Source organism: Pseudorca crassidens, chromosome 9, assembly GCF_039906515.1.
Source record: "Pseudorca crassidens isolate mPseCra1 chromosome 9, mPseCra1.hap1, whole genome shotgun sequence".
NCBI classification, from domain to species: Eukaryota; Metazoa; Chordata; class Mammalia; order Artiodactyla; family Delphinidae; genus Pseudorca; species Pseudorca crassidens.
In genome coordinates, this window is record NC_090304.1 from 76,604,068 (window position 1) to 76,625,815 (window position 21,748).

Genomic DNA, 21,748 nt, shown 5'->3' on the forward strand with positions numbered 1-21,748 from the left:
GGGAGACACAAGAGGGAAGAGATATGGGAACATAGGTATATGTATAACTGATACACTTTGTTATAAAGCAGAAACAAACACACCATTGTAAAGCAATTATACTCCAATAAAGATGTAAAAAAAAAAAAAGAATGATTTTCTCATAATATTAATGATGTGAGTTTAAGTACCACTCTTGCCTAGAATTCTCTTAAAGAAAACTGGTCTGCCATGGCACTTAAAACACTGCCAACTTCAAAGTGAGGATGAAAGTCCCTCCATGGTCCCTTCCAGCTCTAGGACTGTAAAGTTTAGACAGAGTCCCCATCTCCATTCTTCGAAGCATAAGATGCTGTCTCTTTGTTTGCCACAAACATACCAAACAGATTGAAGCAGACAGAGGTATATCAGTGAGCTTTGTGCTTGTACTGGAGATGTAAGAAAAAAGTAAAAAGAATATTTGGATGGAATAATGCATAAATATGCTAATGTCTGGATAGGCTCACAACAAATATTCAGTATAAAACATAAAGTTAATCACTGTTTTTTAACACAAGCCTTAAGAAGATATAATCTAATTATTCTTATTCTTTCATGCTAAAATGCATTGAGAAAAAAGATCGCAAGTCAATGAAGAATAAAAGAGAAGGTAAAGACATTAAGATAGGAAAGGATAGGTGTTTTATAATTTATAAAGAGATGCATTTTTCCTTTGATATTTATTCCAAAGAGCACCATTGCCTAGAACGTGCATACATGTTCGTTCGTGGACTGGAGGGTTCAGTGGGACCAACTTCATGGGTCTGCTGTGTGGTCACCCAGCGCCCAACACTGAGACGCATCTTGTACTTGGTGTAAAGCTTGGCTGTCAGTCTTTTGAAATTCCGAATAATTTTGGACACGGGGATTCATATTTTTAATTTGCACTGAGACCCAAAAATGATGTAGCCAGTCCTCATGGTCAGTTAAGCCTTTCTGAAAGACATAAGACTTGAACAAGGCTTTAACATGTGACACAGAATTCAGAGACTTTGGCAGTTCATTGGGGGAACAACTTGAAGAAAGTTGCAGAGAGTATGTTTTCCACTAGAAGTGAGAGACAAGATTGGTTGTGTCCAGCCTCAAATGCTGAGTAAGAAGTTAGACTATCCTGTAGGTAATAGGTGAAGATAGCCAATGAAGATGTTTGAGATTGTAAATAAAATCAGTTTTAAAAAAGTATTAACCTAGCAATGTCATGTCATATGGGTAAAGGTGAGACAAAAAGAGGGCATAACATAGAGGATATAAAGGGCTGGTTTGAAAGCTACTATTAAAAACCAAATTTAAGAGTCAATTCTCACAGAATGATTGCTAAAACTATATGAAGCACATGGAGGAGAAAACATTTCTCTCTGGACCTGGTCTGAGTATTGTGCCATCAGATAACACATCCATCTGTCTCCTTTACATCTCTTCCAAACCTAGATACAGATGAAAGGGAAGCTACTCCACATTCTCATCCTGTATTTTTCCCATCAAACCTGGATTAGACTAAGCACTCCTTAAGTGCAGAATCTATATCTGTATATCCAAAGCTTAGCATAGCACATAAAAATAAATATCTACTGAATGATTAGTGATAATTGCATAAACAATAAAAGAACTATGAGTCAAATATTCTCAGTAATCATTTAAGACAAATTTGGCAACAGGTAGGATGCAGTTAAGAATAAATTCAAGAAGCATAAGACTGATAACTTGTGTGACCTTATCTATTTCATGCCTCTTTTAGTTTAGAAGCACTAGATTAATATAGAAATGACAGTATACATACTTAGGGCCTATATTATTCCATTGAGGCTACAGTAAAATAACACCATAGTCTGAGTGGCTTATACACAACAGAAATTTATTTCTCATAGAAATCCAAGAAGTCCAAGTTCAAGGCACTGGCAGGTTTGGTGTTTGGTGAGAGCAAGCCTCCTGATTGACAGATGGTCATCTTTTCACTGTGTCCTCACACAGCAGAAAGGGTGAGAGAGCTCTCTGAGGTCTCTTTTATAAAGGCACTAATACCATTCATGAGGGCTTCACCCATGTTCATACTCTAATTATTTCCCAAACATCCACCTTCGTATACCATCACATTAGGGTTTAGGTTTCAATAGAGTAAGTCCCCTACATACGAACCTTCAAGTTGTGAACTTTTAAAGACGCGGACATGTGTTCACATGTACAATCACATAAGCTAGTTCTTGTGTCTGGAGTACATTGTCATGTGTGTGCATCCTCTACAAGTGGCTGTGCTTTTGTGTACTTTAGTGTACTGTATGGTATAGAGTGCAGTAGTACAGTATCTTTATTTCTTGCCTGTTCACTCTATATCAGCCACTATATGCTCACTGTTGCACTGCACTACTGTGCTTTTCAAGGTACTACAGTACTGTAATATTAAAAATGTTTTCTTTGGGGCTTCCCTCGTGGCACAGTGGTTGAGAGTCCGCCTGCCAATGCAGGGGACATGGGTTTGTGCCCCGGTCCAGGAAGATTCCACATGCCACGGAGCGACTAGGCCCGTGAGCCATGGCTGCTGAGCCTGCATGTCCGGAGCCTGTGCTCCACAATGGGAGAGTGAGAGGCCCGCGTACCATGAAAAAATATATACTTTTTGTGTGTGTGTGTGTGTGTTTGTTTTTTATGTATTATTTTTGTGAAAAGTATTATAAACCTATTACAGTACAGTACTACATAGCCAGTTGTGTTAGTTGGGTACTTAGGCTAACTTTGTTGAACTTACGAGGAAATCGGACTAAGGAATGTACTCTCAAAATGGAACTCATTTGTACGTAGGGGACTTACTGTATATGAATCTGAGGGAACACAAATATTCCATCTATAATAGAGTCCTTTTGCCTTGGCCTTTTATGTTAATCTTAGATAAAGGAATACCCATTTACCTTGCCACTAGGGAAAGGAGAGTCAATGTACATATGACCAGTTAAGAGACATCTCTCAAGAATCAGGGTACAAACATGCCACCTAAGCCTGGCATCCACTGACAAGTTAAATATCACACCCTCTAATCCTGTATGCCAACTTGGGAAAAGAGGAACACTAGTGTGATATACACAGCATTTTTTCATCCACTCAATATTCTTCATATATTCAATATCATCATTTATAAAATGTAATTCATTGTACTAAAATTTAATTGTGATTTCTTGCTTTGAGTTGTGTCATAGTTCCTAATCTTCATTTTAACCAAGGTAGCGGACTTATCCCATAAATTTGTGACTTTGTGTTTATAATACTAAACGATCCAGTTTGGATACCTAGCCATCCTGAGTTCATCAATGAGTCATCAACTAGTTTTTCCTCTTTAATCTATGTCCCTAAGAAAAACTCTTTCTGCATTTGTCTTAGTACTTAATAATACATGTTTAGAATATGTGCTTGAAGTAAATACCAAGGTCCCAGTAATGGCATGGTAGAGCCATTTTTACCTACTTTTAATCTTCAGTGCATTGTTGGATGCATTTAATATTTCATCATAATAGACATAAATGTCTGTCAAATAGCATTTTGTCTAGTATTTTTGTCACTGGAAGAAACTAAAATTTCTATTTCAGATAATATATCCAATTATTTAAGCATGTGAGTTAATAACAGCAACTTTCTTAAAAAATATATTAAAACCCAGGTCATCATGAATGTAAATCCCATTATATAAAGGTCTAAGAAAAATACAAGTGTAAAAGGAAGAATAATGTATATGTGTATTATTTTCTTATCATGTTAGGCTATTTTAAGCAAATTATTTTCTGGGAAAAAGAAATATTGTTAGCAGGAAAGTATTTTAACTATCCAAGATTTTATGTCAATAACATTAATCATATCTAATAATCCATGTCTCATAGCTAATACCCAGTTTTTTTATGTTAGATGGTATTTTTTTAATTGCATCTCATAGAATTTACATGCTGTACTACTTTGTTTTATAGAGAGGAATGGTTTATGTATCTCTTTGGTGGGGACTGGGGATGGTGGAAGTGCCCTATGTGAGCCCATTGAGAAAGTTATGTAAACCCTAAATAAGGACACAAAAACTGCTATACCTAGAAGGTTTCTGAGTAAGCCATTCAGCATGAATTCACTTTTTATGATAACAGTCAAGTTATCTTGTTGTTTAGACAATTCATTCCCCAAACCTTCTCAGAGTGCTTACTATGTGTACAGCATTCTGCTAATCCTGCTGAAAAAATGCTTTACAAGTACTTTACCTTTCTGAAGCATTTCCTAAGAGTTCATTTATGAACATTGTTTCATTCAGTTTCCCTCAATACTCAAGAGAGAGACAGAGTAGCTATTATTATTCCAGTAAAGTGCCTTTCCCAGAGTCTCAGGGCTAGGAAGGTACTGAACTAAGTCTAGAATTCAGGTCTTCTTATTCTGAGTGCAGTAGTATTCCATGAGAGGGGGGATAACACACATCTAAAATAAAGCTAGGCACTTACCAGAAAACTTACTATAACTATGGAAAACATTGATATCCAGTTTGTTGAAGGAGTGAATACCAATTAAGGAAATATTCCTCTTGGCTAAGAATGCAATTATAGTGCCCTTTAACAGATAACATTTATCAAACATTTACTATGTGCCAGACACACTGCCATGGGCTTTACTTGCATTATCACATTGAAGCTGTGAGAGAATCTCTGAGCAATAGAGTAATTTTCCCAAGTTCAAAATTTAATAAGTGGCAGAGCAGGGGTTCACACAATTCTGTGTCATACCAAAACCTGTATATACTCTTTCAGCACTCTTTTCTGCTGTCTTCCTCCATAGTCTTTCCTATTTCCCTTCCTTATTTCTTTAAGAGAAAAAAGAGGGAGGGGAGGAGGTACTGTCAGGCATGAAGAAGGAAGGAAGCAAGCCATCCATGCGTTCATTAGCTCACCCAAATACAATCGGCTGCCCTAGTGCCCAGCTCAGCTCTGGGAATGCCCTTAGGCGTGACTTCCAAGAATGTCAAGTGATAGTTCAGAGACATGAGCAGAGTGCTAATGAAGCAAAACTAAACAGTGGCAGAACTAATGAAGAAAGGCTTAACCAAGGAGAAGGCATTTGAACTGTGTCTAAAAGTATCTTTCCAGGCAAAGAAGAATGAGCATCTGTAACAGAACAGGCAGAATTATGGGAAGTATTCCGGTGTAGGAAGAAATGTGAGGTTAATGTCATAGAAGCACAGAATTCAGCATAGGAGGTGGAATCATGCTCTGAGTAGACCTCTGCTGAAACAAGGAAATTGGACTTTATCCTCAAGGCAGCAAAAGTTAACAGGCACTTTGAACAGCAAAGTTAAATATGCTTCCATTTTTAGGAAGTCTTAACTGGCAGTCTTATGTTGGATGAGCAGGACCCTTAGTCCAAGTGAAAGCCAATAAAGAACTGGACTTGAGTGGAAGGATGATATTTCCTCTATTATTTCCGAGTCATAAATAAAAGTTACAGTAATCTAGCAACTGCTCTAATAAGCGTATGTGACCAAGAAATGTAAATGACTTAGCAGTGTTGCCACTCCCACAGAGAGTGAACGGAGAGCCTCTTTATTAAAGAGCCCTCATTTATTCATCCATTCAACAGATAGTTATTGAGCTCCCACTATGTGGCATGCAGTATGCTAGATGCACAACACTTGGAGTGTTGTGTTAAGCACTGGTTGTGGGAAAGTTGTTTTGAAGCAACACATAACACAATTTATTCATAAAGCCAAAGAAAGCAGCAAAGAAAAGGCAGTGTCAAACAAGTGTCAAAGAAAACAAGAAAAGAGAGAGTAACTCCCAAGAGAGAAAAAGTGAAAATGAGGTTTAAGCTTAAGAAAGCAAACATCTGCTGTAAGTAACCATTTCATTAAAACTGCACTAAATTGTGGGAGTTCTCTCTCAGGAACTGCACACTGTGGGCTGAGATTAAGTGTAATGGGCTCCCACATGAATTCTTCTCATTACTTCTCTAGAAAGATCAGTAAATCTCCTGAAAGGGTAATTTAGGTTTAGTGTTCACAATTCATTCATTTTACTTTTAATCTTCCCTGTTTAGAATTGTAAAAATATAATGCAGATATAATCCAAAAGAGGAGGAATGGGCCCCAAATGAGACAATTTCAACTCCTCCAATAGTCTTGTCATTAGTAGATATACAATAGACTGTAGGCTTTTATTCCTGATGATGGTGATGGAACTTCAGCCAGTTTCTAGAGCATTGCATGCTGTTAATTGCAGGAACCAAGGAAAGGACAACATGGAAAAGATAATCTATGTTTTACCCTTCTGAATCCCTTGGACCTTTATGTGATTTTTCAATGAAGCCTCTTCTTAATCCCATTAAGTTTTCTTTCACTACAATTCAATGAAAAGGACAAAAGTTTTAAGACTTTTGTCCAGGAAAAATAGAAGTCAATTATTTGGGAAGAAAAAGATCTGGAAAAAAAGGCAATCCATTATTTAATCACGAGAATGTGATTTTATGAGATAATTTTGTCAAAAACGTGAGCCTGAAAAATGACTTACAATCATTACTTTTTCTGTTGTTAAACTACCACCAATCAGTTTGTAAAACTGGAAAACAAGCAAGTAAAAGAACAACAAAACAAACAAAAAACTCCAGTAACTAAGACTACAGTCTTTCAGATGTGTTACTTCTGGAAATAGTAAAGTCCTCTCTGATTTTCTAGGCATCTCCTTGGCTTTTTCATTAAACATAGGCCCTATTCTAGGCCCATGGTGTGCACATTGATTCTTAATTTAACAGAGTACCCTACTAGGAGAGCATCTTAGAAATCCATGGGTAAAAGGAGATCTTCACATCTAAGATGGATCCATACTATATAAATTGGTAAATATATTTAAGCTCATTTAGACAGTATTATATTATGTAGATTTGAAACTGAGCCATGGCTTATGATGTTTACAGTTTGCTTTTGTTTCCCAAAGTGAAATCAAAGGTTTTTTTTAAGGTTAATTTCCTTTTCAGGTTTGAAAGAAGTGATCACTTAGTCTAGTACAGATGAGAAAATGAAATTTGAGTAACAATTTTATCTAAGGAAATTAGCAGTGGAGGATATTCATTGGACAAATATCACATTCCTTGAAATTATTGTTATAACATTGTAATGCATTCTCACCAAGAAGCATTCCCTTGTAAATGACTGAACTAGACCATGTCTTAACAATTATTTCATGAGAGGAAACGTCAACACCCTTAGAAGTTCCTATCATAAGACTAATGGGAAGGAAAAATAACAAACAAACCAGAAATGAAATACCAGAAAGAAATGGCTAAAACATAGTATACAGTTAATTGATTCATTAAAAGAAACACACATCATTTGAGAGGTAAAAATTTCCAATGACTTCTCACCCTTTTACGAATGCTAAGAAAATGCTAAGAAAAAAAAAAAAGAATCCAACAGATTTCCAGAAATTCCTCTCATTTTCATGATTTTTATATAGTCCATTAGTTTATTTCAAAATAAAGGTGAACAACTAAAGTCTTAAATACTCATCAGGCCACTGCCCTATAAGGACAAATACACCATTTTTTAAGATAATTCACCCATTCCATCAACAAATTAAAGATCTCTAATCTGGGGTGCTTCTCCAATCTGGGGTGCTTCTCCATAGCTTGCATTAAACATTCTTTCACGTGCCCAACTACCGTTGGAGAGGAGTGTTGAGTTCTTTGAAGATGTCATTTCATGCTGCATGCGTATACTCATTCCAGTGAATTGTTTTTGATTGCAACATGGAAACTGAAGAGCATATTGGAGTTTCACTATGTCATTCTCTGAAAAGAATACCTCATGCGTTGTTGTAAATATCAGCTCTTTACACATTCATGAAAATTGAAATCTATCTTTCCTGTTAAAGTAAATGAAAGACAAGATTAAGTAATGAAAGGTTGTACCAGTCATACTAAAGTGTAGGATCAGCACTGATCCCATGAACTGATACATCTAAAAGATAATCTCCCTGATACTTATTGATCTCCTTAACTGCAGTTGTTCTTCAACTGTGTTCTAATCATCGTGCTTCCAACAAGGATCAAATGTTTTGAGGTGCCTTTGTGCTCTGTAATTGCATTGATTAAGAGAGATTCAGGCTGACCCTACTCCTGATGGTGGTGGTTATGGAAGGAATAAATCTCTGTGAAGTGAAAACACATGGTTTTGGGACCAGCACTCTTGCATCTAAGCACTACTTCATTCTGTTGCCCACAGTGTACTTATGAAAGCAGCCATTCAATAAAGCCACACAAGATAATATTTTGACTACTGTTGCCTCATAATTAATTTCCATGTGTTGTTATTCCTTTCAATACTGCTTTCTTGCCACAAAAATAATCCTGTCTCTGAATAGCAAAGCAACAATTTTTGCTCACTGATTATTTTTCCTGTACTTTTAAAGATATGAATTTGTTTGTGCATATTTAAATATTTTTAAATATTGTAGCTGCTAACTTATTATATTCAATATTAAATGTTCAAACCCGTTATTAGCAATTGTTGAAAGCATAGCTTCCATGTGTTCCTTAAATTAGGGTATGTTTGATTTCTGAATTGTTGTAATATAAATTATAAGACCAAAAATGGGCCCTTTGACTGAATATGCAAAGTTCCCCTTAAACCACCTTGAACTAGGCAGATTTGCAACATTTTAAACTGGCACTTCATCCCTCTTTCAGCAAGCATCCTCTGCAGATTTAATGATCAGGAACATCCTTCTGATGCATGCTGGGAGATATGGCTGCAGGGTACAGACCACAGCAGACAGTGTGTCAGATGAGGCAGAACTTCTTGTTAGGGGTGAGTATGCTAATAGTGCAGTCTGAAGACATGATCACCATAAATTATCATACAAAGGAATTTAAATGCATGGACTTTGAGCACATCAGTACTGTGCCTTTTACTTTCGATTTTACAATATATGTCATTTTTGCTTAACCTTTTGCCTTTGAAAAGATTACATGGAAACTTGCTCCTTAGAAACAGACAAAACCTACAGAGCCAACTTCAGGTCCAAGACACCTTTAGTACTAAGTTGTTACTAGATGTTTACCCAACTTAATGCCAAACAGAAATTTTCAACAGTTGAGTCACAAAGACACTTTGACACTACAGAGACAACACTTTTTTTTCTATGTATGTGTTTTTCAAATGCAAAGCTAGTGGAACCCCCAGGCACTTTTTTTCCTCCACGAACTTCTAAATTCTACTTCGTGAAACAGGAAAACTGTGTGCCTAATATGGTGGCATTTGCGACTGTTAACAGGGATTTTTTAAAAGTCTGGAAATGTCAACACAATCTTTCTGTGCAGAAATGACAGTTAAGTGGTTTCCAACCATGAACCAGGCTGCCAGATTCTGTGACCCTATAAAGCTACATCTTATTTGAATTAAGTAAATGACTACAGCACTAATTTCTTTTAGCACATTATTCCCCAGTATGGGAAATGCAGCTCTTAGCATGTAATATTTTCCCTTTTTTTCTTTTTCTTTTCCTTTCTTTCCTTCTTTCTTTCTTTCCTTCTTTCTTTCTTTCTTTCTTTCTTTCTTTCTTTCTTTCTTTCTTTCTTTCTTTCTTTCTTTCTTTCTTTCTTTCTTTCTTTCTTTCTTTCTTCTTTCCTTCTCCCTTTCTTCCTTCCTTCCTTCCTTCCTTTCTCTATTTCTCTTCTTCCTTTCTTTCTGCTCTCTTTCCCTTTTCATTTTTCCTTCTTTCTTTCTTTCCTTTTAGCATTTTTATGGAGCAAAAATATACCTGCAGAAAAATTTTAAAATCATAGGTGTACAGGTATACAACTCAAAGAAAAAACATCACAAAGTGATGAAATTACTTTACACCATTACACCATGAAATTACCATTTAAGAGAACTAGAACATTACCAGAATCTCACCTCTCCCTTTTCAATTTTAAACAATCACATTTTGACTGGTGTGAATACTGCATGCTAAGACCCCTTGCATGATCTCTGCAAAGAAAAATTTCACAATCTATAGCAAAAACTTATATCTTAGATTAACTTGTCTTATCCACTTGGAGTGTTTTCCAATCATAATTTTTTTTAAGAATTCATTAATATTATAAAAATCTTGAGCAGGAAATATAAGGTCTATGTAAGCTTCATCATCTCTTTGTTTTAGTTGTATGTGTCATCCAAGGTTTATTGATTTTGGGTAGTACATCCACCACTGGTTCAAGTAAAATGTTGTTTTGAAACAAGTGTATATCTGAGTGAGTGACGGCTTGTTCATTTCTTTGTACATGATGGTTCTGTTCAGAAGGTTATTTGAACTCTTCTCCAAATTTATAACAAGAATGTGTATCTGTATTACTCTATTATAAAACATCAAGATTTTAAAGTGCTCAGCCTCTCATGATATTTCATTTAGCTAAAAATTTTCCTTTATGCCTTTAAAAGTTATAAGGCTTATGGAACAGCAAACCCGACGCTGCAGTCAAATTTATAGAAAATTGCTTTCTTCTCTCACTACAGTTTGTTTTAGATTATGTGTATTTATTGTGTAGCACTTGCCTAGTAATTTAGAATGATGCTCCTAAAACTGGAGCTTTCTAAATAAATAACACAATTTAGAGGTTGATAACAAGAAACCAGGTATTTTTACAGGGCCATGAGGGGAATATTTAAGTGGCAAAGTAACATTCTGCTTTGTAAGTAAAATTAAATTCAACAGGGTTTAGAACATAATTCAGGCTTGGCTTTTTTGTGTTCTGCTCTTTTAGCCTTTGGATTTATGCCTAGGAGATGATAAAATGCAGAAATTTGGAATTATACTCAATGGCAATTTCAAACAGGTTGCTATTGTCTGAATATTCATGTAACATGCAGCTCAAGCTTTCCTTTGAAGTGAGTTGCTTCATCACCAATTTTCTATTATATATTTGTATTATTTTTCTAAAATTAATAAAAATAGCTTGCCTCTTCTGCCTGGTTGGTTTTAGGCAGATTTAAAAACTGAACTAAAGGTTCTGGTTCTTATTTTATTTTTACAATTATTTTTTGTAAGTTAATGGTTCCTGATAATTTAAGGAACCTGGATGCTTGAATATTGCTGTTTCTAAGTTTGGCTTGTGAAATGAAACTCAAAATAGTTTTACCCTGCATTCTTCTTTCTCCCACTCCTCCATTCGTTGATTTGTAAATTTGGGGCATTCTAATAGTACAGGCCACAGGACCAAAGCTGAGAGTTCTAGATGAAGTTTTTCTAATGATGGCTACAATTCCAGCAGCAGAATCCTTAAAGCACACTTATTCAAGTGTGTCATAAAAATGGGAGCAGTAAAGACAATTTCACCATACTTCTTATAGGGTACCTTCATTGGATTGCCTCAGCAGTTCACTTTGCTCAGTCTTGAGAATGAGGAACATTCTTAGGTGGCAAGGAATATGTTTTTGTAACTCTGTAATTCTATTTCAGTGGAGATTTAGGGGACTAAAAATCTATATTCTCCTAGATCAGTCTAGGAGATCATCTCCTTTCCCATTAGAGATAGTCTATGAAATTCTTTTGGGCATCTCACAAAATCCTACAATTCTTCACCTGGCCCCATAAGCACACTAAATTGGAGATCAGGTGTGTTGTCCTAAGACCTCATCATTGCCTGTTTAGAATCTGAGAGTCCCTAACTAGTGATGTTCCCTGCTTTTCTTCCCACTCACTGCTTTAAAGCTATCTTTACCCCAAATGCTTGTTTCCACTTTTGCTTTATTTTGCTTGTTTCCACTTTTGCTTTATTTTGCTTGTGAATGTCAGTGCTATTACTCACATCTATCCCACCATTATTATCATCCTCCAAAAATTGAATTTTCCCATAAATAATCATCTGAAGCATAAAATTGCTTGCTCCAACATATTTAGTATTCAGTGAATCAGCCTCATAACATCACCATGCATAATTTGTAGAACCATAATAGAAGTAATGAATATGTTAAAATAAGTTATTTTGCTGGAAAATAAAAAGAAATTAAAGCCACACCTGGACATCTGTGCACAATTTAAGTCACTTATTCAAGTGTGATATAGCAAAAAGAAAGAAAGTAAGTCTAGGCAATGTTATAGGGAACTCTTTAAAGATGAATAAATCTGTATTATATTATCCAAGGTAAAGGAGATAGACCATTAAGAGATAACCTCACTGGGGGGGATACATAATTTGTAAAGAACCGATACTCCCAAGCAATATGAGAGGTAGGTGATCAAACACAACATAAAACACTCCAGAGAAAGGAGTGTTAGTTTTTTGTTATTTGATTTTATTTTACAAAACTGAATGTAAGAAATATGTTTCCCAAAGAGAATATAAAGGTAAGAAACTATCATCATTTAAAGAATAAAATGTGTTTAGCTAATCTAATTGGGAACCAGAGCCTGAGCTCTGTCTATTCTGCCTAGAGGCAAAGGAAACAATAAAAACTCCTCTTCTTCATGCAAATTTTTATTCATACTACTCTGTTTATTAATGCAAAACTGTAGATCAAGAAACTCTTGGAATAGTCAAAGAAGAATCAATAATCTCTTGGTTCCTTCTGAACACACAACCTATATACCCTCCTTTCCCCAAACTTGGACAACAAATTTTATTTCTTTAATTACAGTTTACAAGATGAATCTGATGTGTATTAAACTGAATTTGAGAAGAAAGAATCCACATCAGGACACACCTTGTTGAGAAAAATCTAACTGCTTTTAATTATTCATACCTCCTTCCACCCATCACTTCTGATTTAACCTGGAGTTCAAACTGTATTTCAGTCTTACTTGCTTTAAACTTTTCATCAGTTCAATTCTATTTATTCTTTCCAATAAATTTTTTTCTTTGAATAATTTACCTTTAGTCTCTCCTGATCCATCTAGTCACTTTTTATTGCAAACCTGAAATTATTTTTTTATAAATTTATTTACTTTTTATTTATTTTATTTTTGGCTGCACTAGTTCTTTGTTGCTGCTCACGGGCTTTGTCTAGTTGCGGAGAGCAGGGGCTACTCTTCTTTGCTGTGCGCTGGCTTCTCATCATGGTGGCTTCTTTTGTTGCGGAGCATGGGCTCTAGAGAGCAGGCTCAGTAGTTGTGACACAAGGGCTTACTTGCTCCTCGGCATGTGGGATATTCCTGGACCTGGGCTCGAACCCGTGTCCCCTGCATTGGCAGGCGGATTCTTAACCACTGCACCACCAGGGAAGCCCCACAAACCTGAAACTATTAAAAGTTTGACTGTTCTGTCAATTAAATAAGTCAACAGGTATTTGTTGATACTTTGCTATTCATTTATTCACTCACCCATTCATCCAGCACCTGCTCTGTATCAAGCCTTGAGCCAGGCAGTTGGAATAGAAAGATGAAGATGCCAAGGTCTCAGCCCTCTGTGTGGCTCTATGTCCACTTGTCCACTAGTATGAGAGGCATCTTTGGGAATGGGGTGAGAAACACCAAGGAAGAAAGCTCCCTGGATAACCTACATCCTTTAGGGGAAATAATGAAATAAAGACATAGGCATAGCTATAGCACTGGCTTCATAAATTGTTGGGCCCAGTGCCAAATGAAAATTCAGAGTCCCCTGTTCAAAGCTTGATAAGAATTTCAAGGCAGTGACAGCAGAACATTAATCCAAGTATAGGGACCTTCTAAGGAAAGGACCTTATGTGACTGCACAAGTAACACACCCATGAAGCCAGCCTGGCAGAGCTATTAAATTATGTATAAATCTACAGGAAAAAAAAGGACTTTAGCAAAGAGGAAGATCAGTTATAACAAAGTTGTCTCACTCTGCTTTCTCATCTATAAGATTAACATATTAAAGACTCCTCAGAGGTTTCACCAGCTTTTTACACAAAAGATCATTTTTTATTATTCTGCCTCAAGAGTCACGTTTTGAAAGATTTTGTTTATCGTGTTGAAGTAATCATTAATTCATATTTCTATTTTAATTTTCACCAAAATCTTTTATCATGAGGTAGCCACTGTTAAAAAAGTAGGTGGAGGGCTTCCCTGGTGGCGCAGTGGTTGAGAGTCCGCCTGCCGATGCAGGGGACACGGGTTCGTGCCCCGGTCCGGGAAGATCCCACATGCCGCGGAGCGGTTAGGCCCGTGAGCCATGGCCGCTAGGCCTGCGCGTCCGGAGCCTGTGCTCTGCAACAGGAGAGGCCACATCAGTGAGAGGCCCGCGTACCACAAAAAAAACAAACAAACAAACAAAAAAGTAGGTGGTTTAACTCCAGCCAAGAGCAAAAGAGACTTTACATTTTAGCTAGTTGTGAACTGTTATCTGTTTTGTTTTGTTTTATTTTTCAAATAGTTGAAAAAAAAAAAAAAGATACCAGTTACCATCGAATGGAAACCAATTTGGAACCTTTGATTAAATACTCTTCAAATTTTCTCCAAGCTATAATTTTCAGTGATTCTCACCAGTGAAAGAGGAAAATTTGAGAATTTTCTGCCTTTTGCCCTTGGAAAGATGCAAGTACATACTATCACTTTTCCACATACAAAGGGAAACTCAAGTTCAGTGAAAATCTTGAACATATTCCTAATACATTTAGATTTGAGAATTGAGCAGTATTAATGTGCTCTATCTTTATATCTCTCAAAGCACTACCCTTATGAACCATTGATATAAATGTCTATCTTTAGCATCTGATCACTTCTGAAAATTTCAAGCTTTAAAATGCACGTGTTTAGCACAATTATCTTTTAGAAGATAGAGTTTGCACAGTTTTTCTTTTCCACCATTTATCTAATAAGAAATGACAGGCTTGGAGATTGCACAAACTTTTGGTAGAGTAATGTCTTGGACTCAAAAAAGTCTCCAGTGAAAAAGAAAAAGAGCCATAAATCACAAAAAGCAAAGCTGGGTTTGACGATATGCTGGTATTTGAGACTCAAAAGGACAATAACAAATGTCTTCAGTGTAATTTTAATGTAATTAATATTAATAGTAAACAAATCTGCAAATCATTTATGTTTTAGAGCAGAATTGAAATTATTCAGTTAATATATTTGCTTTTCCAATATTTAAAAAATCTTTAAAATGGAGTTATAAAATGTCCTTGCCTAGAAGAAAATCTAATCTCCTTCATGCAATGTCTTATTGGAATATGCTGCATCACTGTGGAAATTTTAGTTCACTACTATCACTAGTATTGGGTAAGACTTTTTAAATAACTTATATCAATCTCTTGCTTTTCTAGCTTAGACATTTTCTACATTAACTAGTTTGATTGACACGTGTAACATTTTTTTTAGACACTGAATAGCAGTTTAGTTTCTTTTCTCTTGTATTTTTCATATGGTTGTTTTCTAATCTGAGGAACTCTTTACTAACTGACTAAAAAATAACATTTTTCATCAGTCATTTGGATTTTCTGCAGCACATTTAGTTTGGTTCACTGAAGTGGTAGTTGACTTAAGTGACTTGACTCAAATGACTAAATGATTGAAACAGTTATATATAAAATGCACAAATGAATTGTCATTGCATACAGACAACCAATTGATGGAGACTAAATTTCTTGTATTTAACCACTCAATGAATATTGAGTGCCTACTGGAAGCCAAGTTCTCTTTTAGACACTGATATTTCCATCAATTGACTTAGACTTTCTGGAGAGCATTTTGCTATTTTGAAACAAGTACACTGATTTCACTTTTCCATTTTAAGAAAAATCTAATCAACTGGATTTTACATCATATATATTTTTGCATCACAAATCGTATATACATTTCACTATGTATTTTGTTCCACAGACATAACCTGTTTTTCTTACATATCTATCCTAATATAATAATGGCATTTAGTATTACTTCACATTTATGTAAACGTGTTGAAATAAGTTCTTGGTGTGTGGAGTTATGTCTTAAACGCTGATTTCATTCATTGTTTAGTTAGTACCTACTATATGTCAGGACAGTTCTAGTGTGCAAGAGGGAGAACTGGTGAGATGGGATTTGGTATAAGTGCTTTCTGATGCCCTGGGAAAGAACATAACTTTTATGCCACAGGTTATGGATATCCATCAAAGGGCCAAAGCAGGAAAGGCACATGATTTGATATGCACTTTAAGAGGATCATTCTGACAAATGTAGAAGATGTTTTAGATGAGCGTGAGATGAAATGGGAGACCACAGCAAAAATCCTGACAAGAAACAAGAAGCGTATGAAAAAAGGCAATGGTAATTGAGATGGAAAGGAAAGCAAATGTTCAAAAGATAGGAGGGAGACAGAAGCTACAGATCTTTGTGGCTCACTGGCTATGGAAAATGAGAAACAGGAGGCAAGAATGAATGCCAGTGGTTATGTTTAACTGAGTGGTCAGTGGGAGGGAAGTCACATTCTGGTTAGACCAAAACAGTTCCAAGTTATACCTGGAGTGCCAGCGTAATTATTAATGAAGTCCCTTCTCTCAAAACTGTCCTGGTTTAGTTGATATATTATGTGGCCATCCTAATGAAGAATGATCATGCTTTTCATGTAATCTGGAAGATAAGTAAATAAGTGAATTGAGAGTAAAGCAAGAGCATTTAAAATAAGGCTCTCCAGAGAGAAATACCCAGTAAGCAAATAGATTTGTGGCTATGGATCTCAGGAGAGAAAATGCATGAGTTGAGATGTAGATTTGAGCATGATCAGATGAAAATGAAATTGCAGAGACAGCATGTGAAGAATGGGAAGAGGAAGAAGCTCAGGATAGAAGCTTCAGAAACACTTCTGTTGAAGGCAGGGAGGAAGCTACAAAGAAGATTGGGAAGTAGCTGACAAACACAGAGCAACTAAGAGGAAAGTCAAAGAAACCAAGTCTTAGGGACAAGAAAAGGGAATTTCAGGAAGGAGAAAATAGGCAAGAGTGTCAAATGCAAGTAAATAGAGAACAAATAGATACCATTGGTTTGAGCAATTTAAAATACACTGATGACTTTGGCAAGGGTAAATTCAATGGAATGATGGGTGTAATAACCAAATCACAGTAGGTGGAGAGAGGCAAGTAATAATACATGAGAGGTGGTGTAGTATCTTAAGGAAAGCATGGGCTTTGAAGTCAGACAGATTGTCTCACATCCCCACAAGGTCTTACTAGTTGTGTGACTTTGGGCAGGTTGCTTAACTTTAACCCTTGCTCACCCTTCACTCATTCATTCAATACTTATTCATCAAACATTTATAGGGCACATATTATGTGGCAGACACTGTGTTAAGAACCAGCTAACCATGAGCAACTGATGTCTCCAACATGAAGGAACATCTTACAACATAATACAAGGAATACTATTACAGATATATAAACAGCACATTTTGTTTTCTGATCATAAGCTCCATTAATAATAATAAAAACAGCTAACATTTATTAACTTTTTCCTATATACCAGGCACTGTGCTAAAGGCTCTCTATGAATTATTTCACTCAGTACATTCAGAATGTCCTATAAAAACAATATGAGAGGGATACTATTTTTAGTTCCAATATGCAGATAAGAAAACTAAGGATCAGAGAGGTTTTGGACTTGTCAAATTTCACCTTAATAAGTGGAAGAATAGTGAGCAGAGTCGAGGGAGACTGACTTCAAAGCAAGCATTTTAAATTACTACACTGCCTTCCACCAACAATTGCCAAATTGTTTCAGTGTTATTAATCACTGTATTCCCTGGTCATACTTAGTTCCTGACACATTATAGGTCTTGAAAAGTATTAATAAATATTTGTGGAAGGAAGTTGGGAAGAGATGAAGAGGAAGGGAAGGACAGGGAAGAGAGGAAAGAAGGGAAGGGTAAGGAAGAGAGGAAAGAAGGGAGGAAAAGAAGAAAGAAGGTTGGAAAGGAGGGAAGGAAGAAAGGAAGGAAGGAAGGAAAATGAAGGAAGGAAGGAGAAAGAAATAAGGAAAGAAAGAAAGAGAGAAAGACAAAAAGAAAAGAGTCCTGTGAGAAATAAGGGAATGGAGTAAGAAGCTCTGCCTAGAAGTCACAGAATTTTTATCAAGGATGTGATATATGGGCAGGATTAAAGGACATGTAATTATTTGCTAAGCCAAAAAGAGAACAGAAGTTACTCTATATCAGCTTGGGAACACAACACATTTTCACTCTCATCTGCCTCTAAGGATAGGCCTCACATTCTCTAATCCTATAAAGTACATAATCTTGGACCACATGACCAGAAGACTCAGCATCATTGATCACCCCTATCTTATACCTTGACCTAAATGACCTCTAACCCTACTGACAAGTCTGAATTTCTTCTGACCCTTACATCTTGCCAATCATATATAATATCAAAACTCTAATAACTATTATCTCAGGACATCTTGTGGGGCTTCTTATTCAAACACTCTAGGTTTTGATAGAAAAAAATTACTTCTGGAAAAAAATACCTTCAGGAATATTAAGCATCAATAAATAATAGACCTCTTTCTGCATGATCTGTCCTCATTCTCTTATTTTAAACTTTCTTCCAATTGCTCCAACTATGAGGGAAGGAAAAAACTACCAGTTGCTTTAAAAAGTGCCTCGTCTTCCATACAATCGCTGCTGCTATTCTTTCAAAGCTTTGATATTCATTGTTTCTCATCTACTTATGGGTGAATTGTGCCAAGAGTCATGAAAAAAAAACAACACAAAATTTAAAAAATGGTCTTTGATGTTCAAAAAAGTGTCCTTAAAGTCACCAATATTATTTAGGTAAAATATTGGAAGTACATTTTATCTGTCTGTTCATTTGTTTGTTTGGAAATATCATCTTACTTACTTTTTATATACTTCATATAGACACAGCCTAAACCCACCACCAGTCCTTTCTAAAACCTGACCTTTTTATTTTCCTGAATATATTGTCTTCTGTGACTGTTACCTATATTGTTTTAGCGTGTCTTTAGAGTATTGGGTAGTAATTTGCTTTCATGTGAAGCCCTGAATACATAGTTCTGTAGGGTATATACATACTACTTGGCCCTTTTTTTTTTAACATCTTTATTTAAGTATAATTGCTTTACAATGGTGTGTTAGTTTTTGCTTTATAACAAAGTAAATCAGCTATACATATACATATATCCCCATATCTCCTCCCTCTTGCATCTCCCTCCCACTCTCCCTATCCCACCCCTCTAGGTGGTCACAAAGCACCAAGCTGATCTCCCTGTGCTATGCAGTTGCTTCCCACTAGCTATCTATTTTACATTTGGTAGTGTATATATGTCCATGCCACTCTCTCACTTCATCCCAGATTACCCTTCCCCCTTACCGTGTCCTCAAGTCAGTTCTCTACGTCTGCGTCTTTATTCCTGTCCTGCATGGCCCTTTTTTGATAACCCAAATGTGGAACCCAAGTTCCAAGCAAAAGTTCTGCCAAATATCAACCCAATGACTGGTCACATCTCCAAGGAAGACAATAGAAAATTGGTGAGTTCACTTTAGTTTCTATCCCAAAATCTTGTTTTATTTCCACCTATATCAATACTCAATTCTTAATTATTTTCTTGATTTTATGTAACACAATACAACATGTAGCCTGGACTCTGAATGATTCTTCATTAATCAACACAAAATCCATGCAGATTGAACAGAGGGCTAATATCGATTGGAAGAAACTTTTACTGCATATTGGATTTTGTCCTCCCAAACACCTGGCAAGGTAATGTCTCTATTTCACTACTCCTTAATTTGGAATTACAAAGGCAATTAGCTCTCTAATGAGTTAGAGCAAGTGAAGTGAAAGAGTAGGGAAAAAACTGAACACCAGATGATGTCTGTTAATGCTAAGAAAAAAAAAGTCACTCGTTCTTGGTAAACATCTTTCAAATGCATGTCTCTCTTTTGTATTTTTTAAAACTAAGGTGTGTAAAACATGTTGCTTAATATGTATGGAGAAAATCTAATTTGATACATTATGTGTAAAGATTGGCAGTCATGAGCACATGGGTCTCTAAGTTATTGACTGAGTATATCAGTAAATTTTGCCTTCGGAAATTTGTGCATCATTGGTACCTAAAAACTGAGAAGGAAAGGAAAAAAAAAAAAACAGTTCCTACTTTTATTAAAAAACAGTTAAAATAGAGAATTAAAACGTTAAAATAGAGAATTACTTCTGCAAGAGTCAACATGGGCAAGTATTGAAAAGCTGAGATATAAAAGTGACAGCTGCAAGTTAATTATTGCTGTGAGAAAATAAAACTGCATACATTCAAAATGTGCAAAAAGTAGTGGGGAAAGATCTGCTCTACTTGGGGAAAGATCTGCTCTACTTGTGCTGCATTTGGAAAAGCAAGATCTTGGGGCAACTGGTACACTCAGCACTGGACTAGTTTATAGCTGGTGCTCAGTAAATGTTAGCTGAATCTCAATAGTCCAATTTAAAAATGACTCAAGTTGTTTACAGTGGCTGTGATAGAAGCCAGGTTACCCAGCCCATACAACGTAGCATCATAAAAATGACCCAGGCCAGGACCTGAATCTCACTCTGACACTAGCTGGATGACCATAGCAAGTCATTTTACCTCTTTTGGACTCTTCAGTTGTGAAATGGGGATATAATACCTAATTTGCAGATTTAATAGGAAAATGAAATGAGATTTCAAATGGTAGAATGCTTCTCAGTAAAAGCTAGTTATTGTTGTTGATATTCTTAACTAGAAGAATTTCTGTTTCCCTAATCATTAAGATTAAGAAAATGAATCATTGTTCTTCATGGTTCCTATAAGCAAGAGAATGGCCCACATTTATCCAACAGGCAATCCTATCTGATTATCCATTATTATGGATAATGAATTATTATTCATTATCCACTGAAATGTTCGTCTTGTTCAATTATAATTTGATAATACATTCTAAAAGGGAGTGGGAGCATTTTGGCTGCCTCTCCTTCCTCAGAGTCAAATCAGCATGTTGATAAGCTTGGCATAATTGTTTTCCCTGCAGGTTTACTGTCATTAGTATAAACTGTGAAATACCACTAGGACCATCTCAGTATATTCAGTTAACTGAGTCAATGAAACCTTGCCTCACTTTCCAGAAGTGTGTTGCTTACATTAATATGTACTTATTTACATTGAAGATTCTGTTTTGAGGGCCTCCATCCTTGAACAACCTACAATAGCTACCTTAGTGTACAAGAGAATTTCCCATATGTGAAATAAATACTGAAGGGCTTGAAGTATGGTTACACAAAGTCACCAAGAGGATAAGATTGAGTAAAAAAAAAAGTCAAATACACAAATTATATTTCATTCTAGAAAAGATGTGTAGATGAGGCTACAATAGAGACGTCATAATCCTAAGAGTACTGCTTTCCTATCAGTGACAGTCATCACTATCTGCCTATCTAAATGTCACCAGCTTGATAACACATGAAATGAGCCCCAAATATATGTTATAAAATTGATTTAAATCACTGTGTTCAATATTTTTAAAACATAAATATGCATTCTATGAATGCTTACATGAGACTTTGCCATGCCTTTAGTTTAGTTGACAATGAAGTAATGCAAAACTTAAAATAAAGAGTAGAAAGCCTTTATAAACACCACAAAGGACACTAAAAGACTGGAAGTATTTGTGAAATAAATACATAGATTTTTTAAAAAATTGAATACAAATGGTATGAGTGGTTTTCAAGTTCCTCTGGAATTACGTCTTAGATCTTAAAACATTCTAGGTCAAAAGTACAAAATTTCAGACAAAGGGATTTTTTCCTAAATCACATAAGTTAATAATCTATACCAAACTGTCAGCT

The 21,748-nt window shown here is 35.8% G+C and overlaps 1 protein-coding gene across 3 annotated transcripts in view; it reads left to right on the plus strand.

Moving 5' to 3' along the window:
- The window catches only part of CNTN5 (contactin 5), a 1,387,157-nt gene that overhangs the window by 1,239,170 nt on the left and 126,239 nt on the right, over positions 1–21,748 (plus strand). For all 3 annotated transcript variants that reach the window (XM_067750786.1, XM_067750785.1, XM_067750787.1), the window contains one exon: positions 8,704–8,824. In XM_067750786.1, coding sequence (XP_067606887.1) covers positions 8,704–8,824 — 121 coding nt within the window. The remainder of the gene's footprint in view (positions 1–8,703; positions 8,825–21,748) is intronic.